This window comes from Octopus sinensis, linkage group LG28, assembly GCF_006345805.1.
Source record: "Octopus sinensis linkage group LG28, ASM634580v1, whole genome shotgun sequence".
NCBI lineage: Eukaryota > Metazoa > Mollusca > Cephalopoda > Octopoda > Octopodidae > Octopus > Octopus sinensis.
In genome coordinates, this window is record NC_043024.1 from 5584342 (window position 1) to 5602841 (window position 18500).

At 39.5% G+C, this 18500-nt stretch overlaps 1 protein-coding gene across 1 annotated transcript; it reads right to left on the minus strand.

The window, feature by feature from the left end:
- Window positions 1-277: 277 nt before the first annotated feature.
- LOC118768309 (zinc finger protein 454-like) lies at window positions 278-15530 on the minus strand. The gene is made up of 4 exons (XM_036514504.1): window positions 15499-15530; window positions 14997-15228; window positions 1548-1608; window positions 278-1295 (listed from the first exon to the last, which is right to left on the minus strand). Exons 1-4 carry the CDS (start codon window positions 15528-15530, stop codon window positions 1039-1041), a joined length of 582 nt encoding a protein of 193 aa, XP_036370397.1. The 3' UTR covers window positions 278-1038.
- Between the last annotated feature and the right edge of the window lie 2970 nt (window positions 15531-18500).

Below are 18500 nucleotides of genomic sequence, written 5' to 3' on the forward strand. Positions count from 1 at the left end.
TTTCAGGCTTAGCTTAAGGTATTTTCGCGCCTGACATCACAAAATGCGTCTGAATAAACAGTGCCTGACAGCAAAATAGAAACTCGGACATTGCTTAGAAAATATTTTTCATTTTTAACCTCGTATATAGTACGCACTAGGGATTTTGACCGATAAATTATGGGAAAAAAATGCAGATTATACTCGAGGATTTACGGTATACATATATATTATTTTTGTGGGCGGTTTGGATGATATTTTTTGCAGAGTAATTACATAACACATAAGGACAGTGGAGAAAAGTTTGATATTATTTATTCAGCATTACATGTGTTTCATTGCCTAATAGGAATTACAAACTATTAGATGTGTAGAAAACATATAAGATATTTCCTATCATAAAATCTTCAGATACACATAAGTGTGTGTGTGTGTGTGTGCACCCTTGTCCAGATATTATGTGGTGTCCGTAAATGGCCATCATGACCGTCATACTTGTGTAGTTGTTCATTTCCAGTCTTCTGTGTAAAATATGTCTCACCAGGGAAAATATTTCCTTGCTTGGAAACAGGGAAGGTATCAATGAATTCAATGTGATCCATAGAAGAATGTAAAAGTGAATGTTAAATGATGAGGATCATCATCATCGTAGTGATATGGTTCCGCTTCTATTTGAATTCATTTATGTTATAATTGATCATTATCAGATATCTTAGGGTATGGCTATTCTTCATATTAACAGGACTGTGTATAATTAATTCACCATTTTGAAAGAATGATTCAGGTTTAACATCACAGTGATATGTTTTCCTTCCTCTGTCAATGCTCTTTTGATTCAATAATGGATGATTTCATGTCAAAGATTTACCATAGATGTCACATTCATATAGTTTCTATATTCTGTGGATGTCTTTATAAGATACGTCCTTTGTCCTTCTGAGGAAATGTTGTACAAGAAATATCACTGTGTTATGGACCCACTTCATAAGGAAAGACTTGTTTAAATCAGAAATGATTTTGCGTAAATGATTTGCCACAGATATCACAGGGGTATGGTTTCTACCCTGCATGAATACGTTTGTGTTGAGTTAAGTGACCGTTCTGAGAAAATGATTTACTACAAATATCACAGCGATATGGCTTCTCCCCTGTATGAATACGTTTGTGGTTGGTTAAGTGACTGTGTTTAGAGAATGATTTACTACAAATATCACAGCGATATGGTTTCTCCCCTGTATGAATACGTTTGTGGTTAGTTAAGCTACATCTTTCTGAGAAAGATTTACCACAGATATCACAGCGATAGGGTTTCTCCCCTGTATGAATACGCTTGTGTTTAGTTAAGCTACATCTTTCTGAGAAAGATTTACCACAGATATCACAGGTATATGGTTTCTCCCCTGTATGAATACGTCTGTGGTTAGTTAAGCTACCGCTATGAGAGAATGATTTACCACAGATATCACGGCGATATGGTTTCTCTCCTGTATGAATACGTCTGTGTGTAGTTAAGCCGCAGCCCTTGGAGAATGATTTACCACAGATATCACAGCGATATGGTTTCTCACCTGTATGAATACGCTTGTGTTTAGTGAAGCTGCTGCTTTCGGAGAATGATTTACCACAGATATCACAGGTATATGGTTTCTCTCCTGTATGAATACGCTTGTGTGTAATTAAGCTACTGCCATCAGAGAATGATTTACCACAGATATCACAGTGATATGGTTTCTGCCCTGTATGGATTCGTTTGTGAATAGCTAAGCTATGAGCATGAGAGAATGATTTACCACAGATACTACAGTGATATGGCTTCTCCCCTGTATGAATACGTTTGTGACGAGCAAAGCTACTCCTGTCAGACAATGATTTACCACAGACAGTACAGTGATATGATTTCTCCCCTTTATGAATTTGTTTGTGTTGTTTGAATTTACTTTCTTCTAAGAATGACTCTTTGCAGATGTCACAGTCATATGATGATTTTCCTAATCCTTCCGACATCTCTTCAAGAAAAATGAAATCAATCCTTCAAGTTGTACAGATCAACAACTTTTCAATAATATTTTTCCTCTCACCAAAATTTATGGATATTTTGCTTCTTTTGGCTTTTATAGTTTATTCCAAACAAATATCACTTCTCTTATATTTCTTCTAAACGTAATCAATGCCAATATTTAAAAATGTCGCAAATACTCTTTGGAAATCTATCAAAGTATATTTAAAAGAGAAAATTATCTCTTGCACATTTCAGACACAGAAGTAAAGAAATGCTTTCTCTCCAAGGAAATATTTTACTGTAATTCAGCAATGTTTTATAGAAGCAGGATTATACGTTTGTAGAATATCTTTGAAGAGTCTTTCAAACATGAGACATTGATAATTCTTTAAAAGTAAAAATTACTTTTTAGCCAATTTCATGTGATTTTCTGAAAGAATAGAAAAAACAATATAAGACATCAAGTATGTTTAAAAGGCAGATATTCAAAAGTGCAAATTTACGACATTTCTGTTTTCCTAAATTGTAGAAGTAATTCTTTATCTGAACTATTAAATTTATCCAATTTCTGCATTAGCAAAATGTTTATATCATAGAGTAGACACATCTATTATAATACCAACTCCTGGAATATAAAGTCTGTCATAGACACACTTCCACACACACACACTAATATACATATAAATGACACTAGATTTCTGATGTTTTCATTGCAGTCTTGTATCTTTGTTTGCTAAAATAGATATCGCTCTTTCTCTACCTTCATCATCATTGTTTAACATCTGCTTTCCACGCTGGCATGGTTTGTGAGGTTTGACTGAGGACTGGCAAGCCATGAGGCTGAACAAAGTTTCAATCTTATCAGGCAAGGTTTCTTCAGCTGGATGCTGTTTGAGCGTGTAGCGGTTGCCTTTTATGTGCCATGGAGCCAGTCAGGTAGCATTGGCATCGACCATGCTTGAATGGTGCTTTGTATGTGCCACCGGCATGGGTGCAAGTCAGGCAGCACTAGCATCAATCATGCTTGAATGGTACTTTTTACATGCAACCTGCATGGGAGCCATATATACAAATACACACACACATACACATATATATATATGTATATATATACGGTTAGCTCAACGTTAATATTTTGGTGAGTATAAAAGATGAATAAATGTCAGTAAATAATATGGCGATCTTTCGTTTGTAGTAGCACGTTTCCGTCGATGATTTCCGTAAAAAACTTTTATTTTTTTACATATGGGCTTGCGGGAACATTTGAAGTAATGAGAGCGAAAGAGACTAAGAGGAAGCGATTTTATGACGAGGGAATTTCTTTTGAAGTTACCGAAGCATTGATGTACATGTGTGTGTGTGTTTGATGGGGTGTGGGAGACAGACAGTATGTTGTGTAGGTGAAGTGCTTCTGTTAGTGTGTGTGTGAAGAGACAGAGTAATGTGTGAAAGAAAGAGATAACTGAAATTTTTTACTGTATGTGTATATGTATGTATCTATGTATGTGTGTGTGTGTATGTATGGCCGATTCAGTGTACACTGAATCGGCCATACATACATACATACACACATACACCGAGTAAAAAATTTCAGTTATCTCTTTCTTTCTCACATTACTCTCTCTGTCTCTTCACACACACTAACAGAAGCACTTCACTTACACAACATGCTGTCTGTCTCCCACACCTCATCAAACACACACACACACACACATGTATATCAATGCTTCGGTAACTTCTAAAGAAATTCCCTCGTCATAAAATCGCTTCCTCTTAGTCTCTTTCGCTCTCATTACTTCAAATGTTCCCGCAAGCCCATACGTAAAAAAATAAAAGTTTTTTACGGAAATCATCGACGGAAACGTGCTACTACAAACGAAAGATCGCCAATAATATTGATGTCTCGCTAACAGCATCAAAATCCTTAGTGGGGTAATATCAATGTAGGAAAAATTATTGGTTGATGTGGAGAATGAAAGCCAGATTCCTCCAAAGAGTTTGGCGCGTCCTGAAGAAGGCAATGTGCTGTTGAAATGGCCGCTACGTTCACCTGAGCTGACACCTTGCCATTTCTTTCTCAGGGAGGGCCTAGTCTATGTCTCCCCTCTTCCTGCAAGCCCAGAGGAACTTAAGCAGAGAATTATTACCATACTGGTCGTGAGATGTGCGAAAAATAACAGCTAAATAGCTCATAAATCGCAGTTGATTTTTTTCTTTTTTTGGTTGCATGACTAAAACGAATTCTCGTACACAAAAATTTCTGAAAATTCCCCCAAATAAAAATATGTGACGAGGGATTATATTAGGTGCTTAAAGCAGCACTCCACACACACAAAAATTCAATAAATTAGAAAAACAGATTAATTCTAACTTTTAATGATGCAGAAGAACCGCCAGAAATAAAGACTTCCTATGTCTCAAATAAAAGCTGTTCCATTTCTTCTCGATACGATATTTGCTTTTCGTTTCAGTATTTCAAGTGCACACTCGTATTTTTATACATTCCCCATTTCTTACTATTACATCGTAATTTTCTCGCATTTAACGAAATTGTCGAATTTACACGTTAGAAAGAAAGATAAATGTTATCTAAACAAGGGATCGATCCGACGTTTTTACAAATAATTTAGAAAATAACCGAAAGTGCAATGAAATGTCTAAAAGAAAACGACAACACAATGAAAGTATTAAAATATCAGCCTTTCGTATAATTTTGTCTTAGTGAGATTTTTTTCCTTTTAACTTTCTCAATACATCGAAACAAATAAATGTACATAATACGACACATATATAATAGAAATGTTTAAATAAATACTTACATAGTAATAGATATGGAGAGAAAGAGTGAAGGAGGAAGATGTGAGAACTGGAGTCAGAGTGGACAACGACAGCTTCAAGAGAATTTCTAGATTTCTACAACAAACGTTAATTAATATTTTTCTGGTTCACATAATCGTAAATGCTGTATCTGTTTCTTTAGACAGTTAATTACCAACCATTTGTATATATTTGATTGGATTTTCTCTTAAATATCAGTTGCCAGGTGGAACTGATCAAACAATCAAGGTGCGTGAGAAACAAGAACAAGAAATACACTTAATGAGGAAGAGTTTTGACAATGAACAACGGGAACTAACTCCGATTTCTTTATTACCCACCAGGGGCGGCGAAGAGGGGACTTTACAAAACATTGGGGACATAGAACATTAACATTAAATTTATGAACAATGAATTATTAAATGAAAAAATGATAATATGAAAGCGACGCTCTCGGCCCCATCCGCCAGCATTACTTACCTGTCCTTTATCACCCATTTCCAATTACAATTCCTAGTTTTTCTATCACACTCTTCGTTTTCCTTTCATACATCTCTATCATTTCACCCTGCATCGGCACTGTCATCCATTTTATACCCTCTTCCTCACACCTCCTCGCCAATGTCTCCATAAATTCACATTTCACAACCGCGTAACTACCATCTTCATGTTCGCGCCATAAGTCTTTATTTACCATCCTTTTCGGGTTCTGGGTGTCCCTTCTCCTCGCAACACACAAAAAATAGGTCCTGGGACTTTGTTCTTTCTGTGTGTCTGCATTTGTTTTTGTTTTTCTTGTAGGCGGGGAGTGGGTGGTATCGCTGTTTGCAGGGGAGGGATGGGACTCAGAGGGTACGGGTGGTGTTGGGGTTTCGTACAGTTTTCTTTTTTTTTTCTCCCTTCTTCCCACTCTTGCTGGATCTCCTCCTCTTCAGTTGCTTCCCTTTCTGTTTGGTTCTCCTTTTCTTTAGTGTCTTCCTTCTTTTGGGGTTCCGTAACGATTTCCTTTTCCTTTGGTGGGGGAGGGCAGTAGGCTCTTATGTGACCCCTCAGGCCACACTTATAGCACCTGGGCGCCCTGCCCTCCACCCACACTCTCATAATAATGTTCCCCGTTCCTACAGTATCTGTCAGCCCTTCCACTGCTTCCGCCTCCGTCTGCATATTCATGTCCAAGGTAGCACCTCTCACGCCTTCGTATTTCATCGTGGCGTGGAGGATGTCCACCTTTTCCTCGTTTCCCTTAATCACCGCTGCCGTTATGTATTCACCCTCTGGGTGTGGAGGTATTCCCTCCACCCTAATTCTTGTGGTCCTTCTATTTAGATACAAGGGCAGTAAGTATATTTTCTCGGTCTTCACCACCTTGGCTGCTATTTTTTTGGCGACGTTCTCACTTCTATACTGCACCGTTACCGTTCCATACTCCATTCCTCTAGTCAGGTAAACAATTTCCTCTCCAGTCTGTTTCAATGCCTCTTCAATAACTTCCATATTGACTATTTCCATCTTTCTTCCTCCATTCACGTACACTCTATATTTTATGGTTCTACGATTGAACCACTCGCCCCGCTTTGCTGGAGGTGACAGCTCGACTTCGCCGTTCTCCTCCTCCTTCATAAAATTCTGGAAGCCTGGTAGTTTAGCCAGGTCCACCTCTTTTTCTATCGACTTCATCATTATTCCTGCGTAGGTACTTTCCAGCTTCCTGTCCATTATTATTATTATTGTCCTAAATTATTATTATTGTCATTATTACCAATCCTGCCGAATCTTTTCTGTTTGGCTGCACATATGGAAATTTTTAATAATTCACATATTCAAATATATATATATATGTATATATATACATATATATATATATATATATATATATATATATATATATATATATATATATATATATATATATATATATATATATATACTCTTTTACTCTTTTACTTGTTTCAGTCATTTGACTGTGGCCATGCTGGAGCACCGCATTTAATCGAGCAACTCGACCCCGGGACTTATTCTTTATAAGCCCAGTACTTATTCTATCGGTCTCTTTTGCCGAACCGCTAATTGACGGGGACGTAAACACACCAGCATCGGTTGTCAAGCAATGCTAGGGGGACAAACAGAGACACACACACATGCTTATATATATATATATAACGGTGGTAGCAGGGAAGTGTACCAGACTGCCAGAAGGGAAGCTAGGAGGCAGGTGTATTTAGCCAGAGGGGAAGCAGATAAGAAAAAATTTGCCAATGTTCTGCGCTGTGAGGATGAAAGACTTGAGGTATTTCGTGTTGCAAGACAGTGTGTGAGGGAGAATCGTGACGTGGTAGGAGAGAAATGTGTTCGCAAGGATGACGGTTCACTTGCACTAAAATAAGGATGCAAAGAGAGAGGTTTGGAGACGCCACTATGAAAGGTTGCTGAATGAGGAAAATGAATGGGATAAAGAGAGTCTGCCGAATGTCGACCCAACAGAGGGACCAGCAATCCGAGTTGACAGTTCCTTAGTAGTTAAGGCAATTACAAGCATGAAAACAGGGAAAGCCCCAGGCCCATCAGGAATTACTGCAGAGATGCTCAAAATATCTGGTAGTGTTGGCTATAGCCTATTGTTAACCAGGTGATACACGAAGGAGTCATTCCCAATGACTGGTGTAGCAGCATAATAGTCAACTGCTACAAAGGTAAAGGTGACGCCCTAGATACAAATAACTTCAGGGGTATCAAGCTGCTGGATCAGGTAATGAAGGTTACGGAGAAGGTTATAGCCCAACTAATTAGAGAGAGAGTTAGCTTAGATGAGATGCAGTTTGGTTTTGTGCCAGGGAAAAGTACTACTGATGTTATATTCCTGGTAAGGCACCTGCAGGAGAAATACCTAGCCAAAGATAAGCCCCTGTACCTGGCTTTTGTTGACATGGAGAAAGCCTTCGACAGGGTCCCCCGATCTCTTACCTGGTGGTCAATGAGGAAACTAGGGATAGATGAATGGTTAGTGAGAGCTGTGCGAGCCATGTACAGAGACGCTGCTAGTAAGGTGAGGGTTGGCAACAAGTACAGTGAAGAATTCTGGGTAGAGTTTGGGGTCCACCAAGACTCAGTCCTCAGACTCCTCCTATTTATCATAGTCCTCCAGGCAATAACAGAGGAATTGAAGACAGGATGCCCCTGGGAGCTCCTCTATGCTGATGACCTTGCTCTAATTGCTGAGTCACTATCAGAACTGGAGGAGAAGTTTCAGGTGTGGAAGCAAGGATTAGAATCGAAGGGCCTTAGAATCAACCTAGCCAAAACCAAAGTCCTAATAAGTAGGAAGGTAGACCAATCACAAACGCCTTCAGGTAGATGGCCCTGCTCGATCTGTAAAAAAGGTGTAGGTAGAAACTCTATAAAGTGCACCAAGTGTAAGCTATGGACACATAAGAGGTGCAGCAATGTCAAAGGAAGGCTAACTAGGAAAATAGTTTTTGTCTGTGGCAGATGCTCAGGAGCAATAAACACTGAAAATGTGCAGAGACCAACTTCTACCACGTTCCAGGGAGAAAAACTAGAAGTAGTTGATAGCTTCCGCTACCTAGGTGACCAAGTCAGTCGCGGGGGTGGGTGTGCTGAAAGTGTAACTGCTAGAGAAAGAATAGCCTGGGCAAAGTTCAGAGAGCTCTTACCCCTGCTGGTGACAAAAGGCCTCTCGCTCAGAGTAAAAGGCAGACTGTATGATGCATGTGTACGAACAGCCATGCTACATGGTAGTGAAACATGGGCTGTGACTGCTGAGGATAAGCGTAAGCTCGCAAGAAATGAAGCCAGTATGCTCCGATGGATGTGTAATGTCAGTGTTCATAATCGACAGAGTGTAAGTACCTTGAGAGAAAAGTTGGACCTAAGAAGCATCAGTTGTTGTGTGCAAGAGAGACGTTTGCGCTGGTATGGTCATGTGACGAGAATGGCTGAAGATAGTTGTGTGCAAAAGTGCCACACCCTAGCGGTTGAGGGAATCTGTGGAAGAGGTAGATCCAGGAAAACCTGCGACGAGGTGGTGAAGCACGACCTTCGAACTTTAGGCCTCACCAAGGAAATGACTAGAGACCGAGACCTATGGAAGTATGCTGTGCGTGAGAAGACCCGGCAAGACTAGTGAGACCATAACCCGTGGCCTCTAACTGGTATGTAGCCAGTCGACTTATACATACCTTTCCTTCTTGGGACACAAAACTCCACTTGTGAAGACCCGTTGAGGCAAGTGAAAATCAAAATCAAAATCAAATTCAAACCAAATCAAATCAGATATCAGAAAGCAGAACCAAAATCGAAGTCGATCAACATCGATGGAAATTGCAGCTGTGATACCAGTGCCGGTGACAAGTAAGCGAACCATCCGATCGTGGCCGTTGCCAGCGCCGCCCCGACTGGCACGTAAAAAGCACCATCCATTCGTGGTCGTTGCCAGCCTCGCCTGGCCCCCGTGCCGGTGGCACGTAAAAAGCACCATCCGATCCTGGCCGTTGCCAGCCTCGCCTGGCCCCCGTGCCGGTGGCACGTAAAAAGCACCATCCGTCCGTGGCCGTTTGCCAGCTCCGTCTGGCACCTGTGCGGGTGACACGTAAAAAGCACCCACTACACTCACGGAGTGGATTGCGTTAGGAAGGGCATATAGCCGTAGAAACACTGCCAGATCAGACTGGGCCTGATGCAGCCATTTGGCTTCACAGACCCCAGTTGAACCGTCCAACCCATGCTAGCATGGAAAGCGGACGCTAAGTGATGATGATGATGATGATATATACATATATATATATACATATATTATAATATATATATATATATATATATATTATATATATATATATATATACATACACACACACACACACACACACACACACACACACACATATATATATATATATATATAATAGAAATATTAAAATTACTAAGTCTCTCTAAAAGAGATCACGGCAGCGTTCCTGGAAAATAATAGTTATCGCCATACTAATATGGCATTCTTATAAAAATAAGAATAAAGCTGTCCGCTTATTAGCTCCATGAGGTCATCGCCTTAAGTTAGCTATTTGATACACAAACTGTATCCATATAACCTTCGAACAAGGGAGGTCAGTCGCTCCACACTACTTGATCGACAGCTACAGACGCGTTTCGGGGTATTGCCCCTTTTCAATGTAGCGTAGTCAGACCAGTAGGTGTCGCTTCCGACAATCTCTGTTCGAAGGTTTTATTTACCTAGTTTCAGTGGAATACATCCACTTGTTTTCAATAATAGAAATATTAAATTAAAATTACTAAGTCTCTCTAAAAGAGATCACGGCAGCGTTCCTGAAAATAATAGTTATCGCCATACTAATATGGCATTCTTATAAAAATAAGAATAAAGTTGTCCGCTTATTAGCTCCATGAGGCCATCACCTTAAGTTAGCTATTTGATACACAAACTGTATCCATATAACCTTCGCTACATTGAAAAGGGGCAATACCCCGAAACGCGTCTGTAGCTGTCGATCAAGTAGTGTGGAGCGACTGACCTCCCTTGTTCGAAGGTTATATGGATACAGTTTGTGTATCAAATAGCTAACTTAAGGCGATGGCCTCATGGAGCTAATAAGCGGACAGCTTTATTCTTATTTTTATAAGAATGCCATATTAGTATGGCGATAACTATTATATATATAGAAATATTAAAATTACTAAGTCTCTCTAAAAGAGAACAACGGCAGCGTTCCCGGAAAATATTAGTTATCGCCGGCCAAGTAGTGTGGAGCGACTGACCTCCCTTGTTCAAAGGTTATATGGATACAGTTTGTGTATCAAATAGCTAACTTAAGGCGATGGCCTCATGGAGCTAATAAGCGGTCAGCTTTTTTCTTATTTTTATAAGAATGCCATATTAGTATGGCGATAACTAATATTTTCCGGGAACGCTGCCGTTGTTCTCTTTTAGAGAGACTTAGTAATTTTAATATTTCTATTATGAAAACAAGTGGATGTATTCCACCGAAGCTAGGTAAATAAAACCTTTGAACAGAGATTGTCGGAAGCGACACCTACTGGTTTGGCTACGCTGCATTGAAAAGGGGCAATACCCCGAAACGCGTCTGTAGCTGCCGGCCAAGTAGTGTGGAGCGACTGACCTCCCTTGTTCAAAGGTTATATGGATACAGTTTGTGTATCAAATAGCTAACTTAAGGCGATGGCCTCATGGAGCTAATAAGCGGTCAGCTTTTTTCTTATTTTTATAAGAATGCCATATTAGTATGGCGATAACTAATATTTTCCGGGAACGCTGCCGTTGTTCTCTTTTAGAGAGACTTAGTAATTTTAATATTTCTATTATTGAAAACAAGTGGATGTATTCCACCGAAGCTAGGTAAATAAAACCTTTGAACAGAGATTGTCGGAAGCGACACCTACTGGTTTGGCTACGCTGCATTGAAAAGGGGCAATACCCCGAAACGCGTCTGTAGCTGCCGCCAAGTAGTGTGGAGCGACTGACCTCCCTTGTTCAAAGGTTATATGGATACAGTTTGTGTATCAAATAGCTAACTTAGGCGATGGCCTCATGGAGCTAATAAGCGGTCAGCTTTTTTCTTATTTTTATAAGAATGCCATTTAGTATGGCGATAACTATATTATATATATATATATATATATATATATATATAATATATATATATATTATATATATATATATATATATATATATTAATTACAGAGGTTTAAATTTTGATTAGTTTTACCCATTCAGAAAACGGGATTTGGAAGCTGTCCTTTTGTGCGTGACACCACATTAAGTGAACTGAAAACAAACGAAATATTTACGGGATTCTTCTTTACGTACGCCATATGAACACTCGTATTAAGTTGTCCAGAAAGGTCTGAGTGTTTTTTTGAAGCTAAATTTTTCAATGCTTCATTGAATACACCAGAAACGTAACAGAGTTAAAACTTTGGCGTTGCTCGAAGTGGTAGTGCATCTCGTCTTTGTTCCTCACCAAAAATCCGTTTATCTTTCGTTCTGGTTACCCTTTAATGATATTTGAAATGGATAACCAAACATTTTATATTCACGTTATAATGCTTTTCTTAATAAAAAAAAAGGGGGAAAATGCTGCAATCACTTTCAAAAACATTTGTAAAGTTTATGATGATGCTGCAGGTGAATCAACTGTTTGAAGCTGGTTTGCGAAATTTAAAACTGGAGAGTTTAGCTTGGAAGACAACAGTCGCAGTGGAAGATCTTCAAAATTGGATGTGGATGTTTTGAAGGCAAAAATCGAAGAAAACTCCAATATCAAGACTAGAGAACTTGCAGAGGAGTTGAAAGTTCTTCAAAGTATGGCTGATGAACACCTTATGAAGCTAGGATACATTTCTTGCTATAATGTAATGGGTCCCTCACAAACTCTCAGAAAAGGATTGCTTGGAGCAGTATTCTGTTTGTGATGTGTTTTTGAAATGGAATGAAAGCCTGCCTTTTTTTAAACGACTTGTGACTGGAGATGAAAAGTTATCCATTGAAAAGTGAAAGAATTTGGGAAACGATGATTACTTAATGCATTTTATATATAAATTTATATACTTTATACACACTTTTATAGACTTAATACACAGCAATCATAAAATATTCACTCTTATTTTTCATTTCTCCTATAAAGAGAAAAAAATTTACATGGTCACAATTTTTTTATCTAAAAAACAAAAATTGTATAGTAAATACATTATTCTCTATGTAAAATATAGGGGTCACAATTTCATGTGGGTAAAAGTTTAACGCAACATGGCATACACTGAAAACCACATCATTGGTAACTTATAAGCCAAGGCAACGAGTCACATTTTAATTTGTAGGAAATATAAAAATCTTGTTTAATTAAAATAATTACTTTGCCCTATGCACCCACCAGCACCACCATCTCTCTCTCTTTAATCTTGTGATCAGAACATCACCCATCTGCTACAATCATATTCCTAACTCTCTTCTATACAACTAGCTTTAATTAACTTTTTAAACCATGTAATAAACATTACATTCCTCCTATCACACATCCTGCACACTTCTCTATTTGCCTTATCCTCTTCCCTCTCTTTCTTTTCCTCTAATTAAATGAAAGTATTACCTACAGTCTAAGTAACGTAACGACAAGCAGAATTATTATAAGATCACCTTTCTCTACTTCTCCCTCGCTTTTCTTCATTCTTCCCTACTTTCCTCTATTACTCTACTTCTCTAACTAACAAAAGCATAACAGCTGAACAAACAAGCTGTTTATTATATATAGATGTATATTATTTCCGTGTGAGGTTTGGACAATATTTTTTGCAGAGTAATTACATCACGCATATGGAGAGTGGAGAAAAAGTTTGATATTATTTATTCAGCATTACATGTGTTTCATTTCCTAATAGGAATTACAAACTTTTACACGTCGAGAAAATATTGAAATATTCTCCTATAACAAATTTTTCAAACATACACACAAATGCGTGTGTTTGTGTGTGTACCCTTGTCCAAATATTATGTGATGCTTGTAAAAGACCATTATACAAATGCAGTTGTTCATTTCCAGTCTCCTTTGTAAAATATTTCCTTGCTTGGAATCAGGTGAAGATTGGTGACAGGAAAGGCATCCAGCTGAAGAAAATCTCCATCAATGAATTCCATCTGATGGACAGAAGCATGGAAAAGTGAATGTTAAATGATGATGACTATCAGCATTGTAGTGATATGGTTCCTCTTCTGTATGAATGCAGTTATGTTTTCATAATTGATCATTTTCATAGATTGATTCAACACAAATATCAAGAGCATTGACAGAGGAGGGTGAATTAATTATACACAGTCATAGTAATATGAAAAATATTACATCTTTCATATTAATATGACTGCATAATTAATTCACCATTTTCAAAGAATGATTAAGCACTGATATCACAGTGATACGATTTCCCTTGTCTGTCATTATTCCTTTGATTCGTTAATGGATCGTTTCAAGTGAAAGATTTACTATAGATATCCCAGTAATATAGTTTCTATTTTCTGTGGATGTGTTTATGAGATACGAGCTTGTCCTTTTGAGATGTTGTAAACAAATATCAGTGTTACGGATCCACTTCATAAGGAATGCACTTGTGTTTAACTAAGCAAGGATTTTGTGAGAATTATTTACCACACATATCACAGTGATTAGGATTTTTTTACAGGATGAATAAACTTATGTCTAGTTAAATGCCGACTTTCAGAAAATGATTTACCACAGATATCACAGTGATATGGTTAGTCCCCTGTATGAATACGTTTGTGTCGAGTTAAGCTACGGCCAACAGAGAATGATTTACCACAGATATCACAATGGTATGGCTTCTCTCCCGTATGTGTACGGTGGTGCTCAGTTAAGCAACTACTATGAGAGAATGATTTACCACAGATATCACAGTGATATGGTTTGTACCCTGTATGAATACGATTGTGAATAGCTAAGCTATGAGCATGAGAGAATGATTTACCACGGATATAGCAGTGGTACGGTTTCTACCCTGTATGAATATGTTTGTGTTTAGTTAAGGTACTACCATCAGAGAATGATTTACCACAGATATCACAATGGTATGGCTTCTCTCCCGTATGTGTACAATTGTGCTGAGTTACGTAACTACTATGAGAGAATGATTTATCACAGATATCACAGGAATATGGTTTCTCATCTGTATGAGCCTGTTTGTGTGTAGTTAAGCTACTGCCAACAGAGAATGATTTACCACAGATATCACAATGGCATGGCTTCTCTCCCGTATGTGTACGGTGGTGCTCAGTTAAGGAACTACTATGAGAGAATGATTTACCTCAGATATTACAATGGTATGGTTCCTCACCTGTATGAATACGTTTATGTTTGGTTAAACTAATATCATCAGAAAATGATTTACCACAGATATCACAGTGATATGGTTTCTCCCCTGTATGAACCCGTATGTGTGTAGTTAAGCCACAGTTCTCAGAGAATGATTTACCACAGATATCACAGTGATAAAGTTTTTCCCCTGTATGAATACGATTGTGTTTAGTTAAGTTATTGCCAACAGAGAATGATCTACCACAGATATTACACCGATATGGTTTCTCTCCTGTATGAGCCCTTTTGTGTCGAGTGAAGTGACTGTGATGAGAGAATGATTTACCACAGACATTACAGTGATATGGTTTCTCTCCTGTATGAACCCGTTTGTGCGTAGTTAAGCTACTGCCAACAGAGAATGATTCACCACAGATATCACAGTGATATGGTTTCTCCCCTGTGTGAATACGTTTGTGGTTTGTTAAGTTACTACTTTGAGAGAATGATTTACCACAAATATCACAGTGATAGGGTTTCTCCCCTGTATGAACCTGTTTGTGAGTATCTAAGCTACCTCTTCGACTGGATAAGTATGTATGCCACTAGTATGATGGCCAGTAAGGCGGTACTGGCAACGGCAACAATGGTGCTTTTTTATGTGCCACCTGCACAGGAGCCAGTCCAGCGGCACTGGCAACAACCTCGCTCAAATGTTTTTTCACGTGCCACCACGCAGGTAATGATCATGCTTGAATGGACTTTTTAACGTGCCATCGGCTCGGAGGCCAGCTTGATGCTCTGGTCCCGATCTCACTCGTATGGTACTCTTAATGCCAGGTGGTACATCATTACCTGATATGCCTGATTATATTTTTGCTGACCATGTACTAAATGTCCTTTTACATTTTTTTCTCTCACCTGTCCGAGATATACTCTTACTCTTTTACTTGTTTCAGTCATGTGACTGTGGCCGTGCTGGAGCACCGCCTTTAGTCGAGCAAATCGACCCTGGGACTTATTCTTTGTAAGCCCAGTACTTATTCTATCGGTCCCTTTTGCCGAACCACTAAGTAAACACACCAGCATCAGTTGTCAAGCAATGCTATGAGGACAAAACACCGACACACAAACACACACACACACACAACACACACACACACCACACACACACACACACACACACACATATATATATATATATATATATATATATATTATATATATATATATATATATACGACGGGCTTCTTTCAGTTTCCGTCTACCAAATCCACTCACAAGGCTTTGGTCGGCCCGAGGCTATAGTAGAAGACACTTGGCCAAGGTGTCACGCAGTGGGACTGAACCCGGAACCATGTGGTTAGTAAACAAGCTACTTACCACACAGCCACTCCTATGCCTACATTTATTTATTTATTTTATTTTACTTTAAGCCTGATACTTATTCTATCCGTCCTTTTTTTGCTAAAACGCAAAGTTACGGGGATGTAAACAAACCAACATCGGTCATCGAAAGGTGGTGAGGAACAACACAATCTGAAAGACACACACACACACACATATAACATAATACTGTAGGCAGCTTTGATGCGGCGAGCTGACAGAATCGTTTGCACGCTGGACGAAATGCTTAGCGATATTTCGCCCGCCTGAGTTTAAATTCCACCAAAGGCGACTTTGCCTTTCATCCTTTCGGGGTCGATGAATTAAATGCCAGTTACGCACAAAATCCGTTTGTCTGTCCTTGTTTGTCCCCTTTGTATTTAGCCCCTTGTGGGTAGTAAAGAAATAGGTATTTCGTCTGTCTTTATGTTCTGATTTCAAATTTCGCCGAGGTCGACTTTGCCCTTTTTTATCCTTTCGGGGTCGATTAAATAAGTACCAGTTACGCACTGGGGTCGATATAATCGACTTAATCCGTTTGTCCCCTCTGTGTGTAGCCCCTTGTGGGCAGTAAAGAAATAGGTATTTCGCCCGTCTTTGCGTTCTGAGTTCAAATTCCGCCGAGGTCCTCTTTGCCTTTCACCTTTTCGGGATAGATAAATTAAGTACCAGTGAAACACGGGTCGATATTTCATGTCTTGTGTCTTCAGTAGAAACGATAATTGTAAGGGGGGGGGGGGTTGTACTCACCTTGCACCATCACAAATGGTTCTCAACCATTTTTCTCCTGTTGACCCCTTTGATTCCTGTTTTACTCAGGTGGACCCTCGTAGTCAATCGACGTTTAAGAAATCCTATAATATTTTTCATAATTAAATGTTATTAAGAACCGTATAAAGAAATTGTTCAAATATCTTGTGTTGAAGTAGAACTAATTTATTACACATAAATGTTATCGATTAAATCTTATACGGACCCCCCCCCCAGGGGCCACATGACCCCTGGTCGAGAACCACTGACTTCAACACCTGCCTCGTGTCACCTGAAAATCCTCCTAGTGGCACCTGAAAGTCTACATCGTTTCACTTGAAAACATGCCTCCTGTCACCTCCAGACCCATCTTGTGTTGCATGAAAAGTTACTTTTTCTCAACCGAGGGGCCGCGGAGGGGATCAGCAAATTCAAAGGCTGCCCCAGGCAGCGCATACTCAAGCTATGCCATTAGCGGTGGGTTTCGATTTGAAGGATATTTTGGCTGCTATTTCTACCCGCTCCCGTATCCACATAAGCCGCTCCATTGTTGACTCGTGCTGCTGGAGGTTGAGTAAACATTTGAGGGTCGAGTAGGATGTTTGTAGATGGCGCTGTGACGTCAAAGGCTATCGTGGCCTCTACTGGTTTGACAGGACCAGAGGATGGCAGGGGCGGCTAAATCCGTTGTGGTGGCGGTGGTGGTGATGTTGGTTTTGGTGTTGGTGGTGATGATGGTGGTAGTGGTGATGGTGACAGTTGTGGGTGGTAGTCTTCGAGGTGATGATAACAGTGGTGGGGTGATGACAATGATAATGATGACGGTGGTGGTGGTAGTGATGGTAGTAATGGTGGTGGGGTTCGAGGTGATGATGACTGTGGTGGGGTGATGACGATGATAATGGTGTTGGTGATAATGACGACGGTGGTGATGGTGGTGGTGATGACGACTACGATAATGGTGGTATTTGTTGGTGGTGATAATAACAGTGGTGGTGGGCATGGCGGTGGTAATGATGATGATGGTAGTGGTGGTCTTGGATGGTGAATAGCTGTCATTTACTAAATGACATAGATATATCATAGTCAAACGGTTAGGAAGCACGCATCGCAACTACGAGGTATCGGGTTCGATCACACTGTGTGATCTCTTGGACATGAGTCTTGCAGGAGAGCCTTGATTTAGTTCCATACGTTTTGAGTGAATTTGGGAAGACGGGAAATGAATAGAAGCCCTTGTATGCACACATACACACAAAAACACGCACACACACACACACACACACTCACACACACACAAACACAAGCACACACACACACACTCACACACACACACTCACACACACACACACAAACACACACACACACGCGCACACACACACTCACACACACACACACAAAAACACACATACACATACACACACAGTCTCACACACATACACACACACACTCACACAAGCACACACACTCTCACACACACACACACGCACTCACACTCACACTCACACAAACACACAAAAACACACACACACATACACAGTCTCACACACACACACGCACTCACACACACACACACACACACACACACACACACACACCACACACACATACACAGTCTCATACTCACACACACACCTTACATATGTTCTAAATACATACAGCGGATACGTAACAACTCTCTCTGTATCTTTATGTGTGTGTGTGTGTGTGTATTAAAAGTT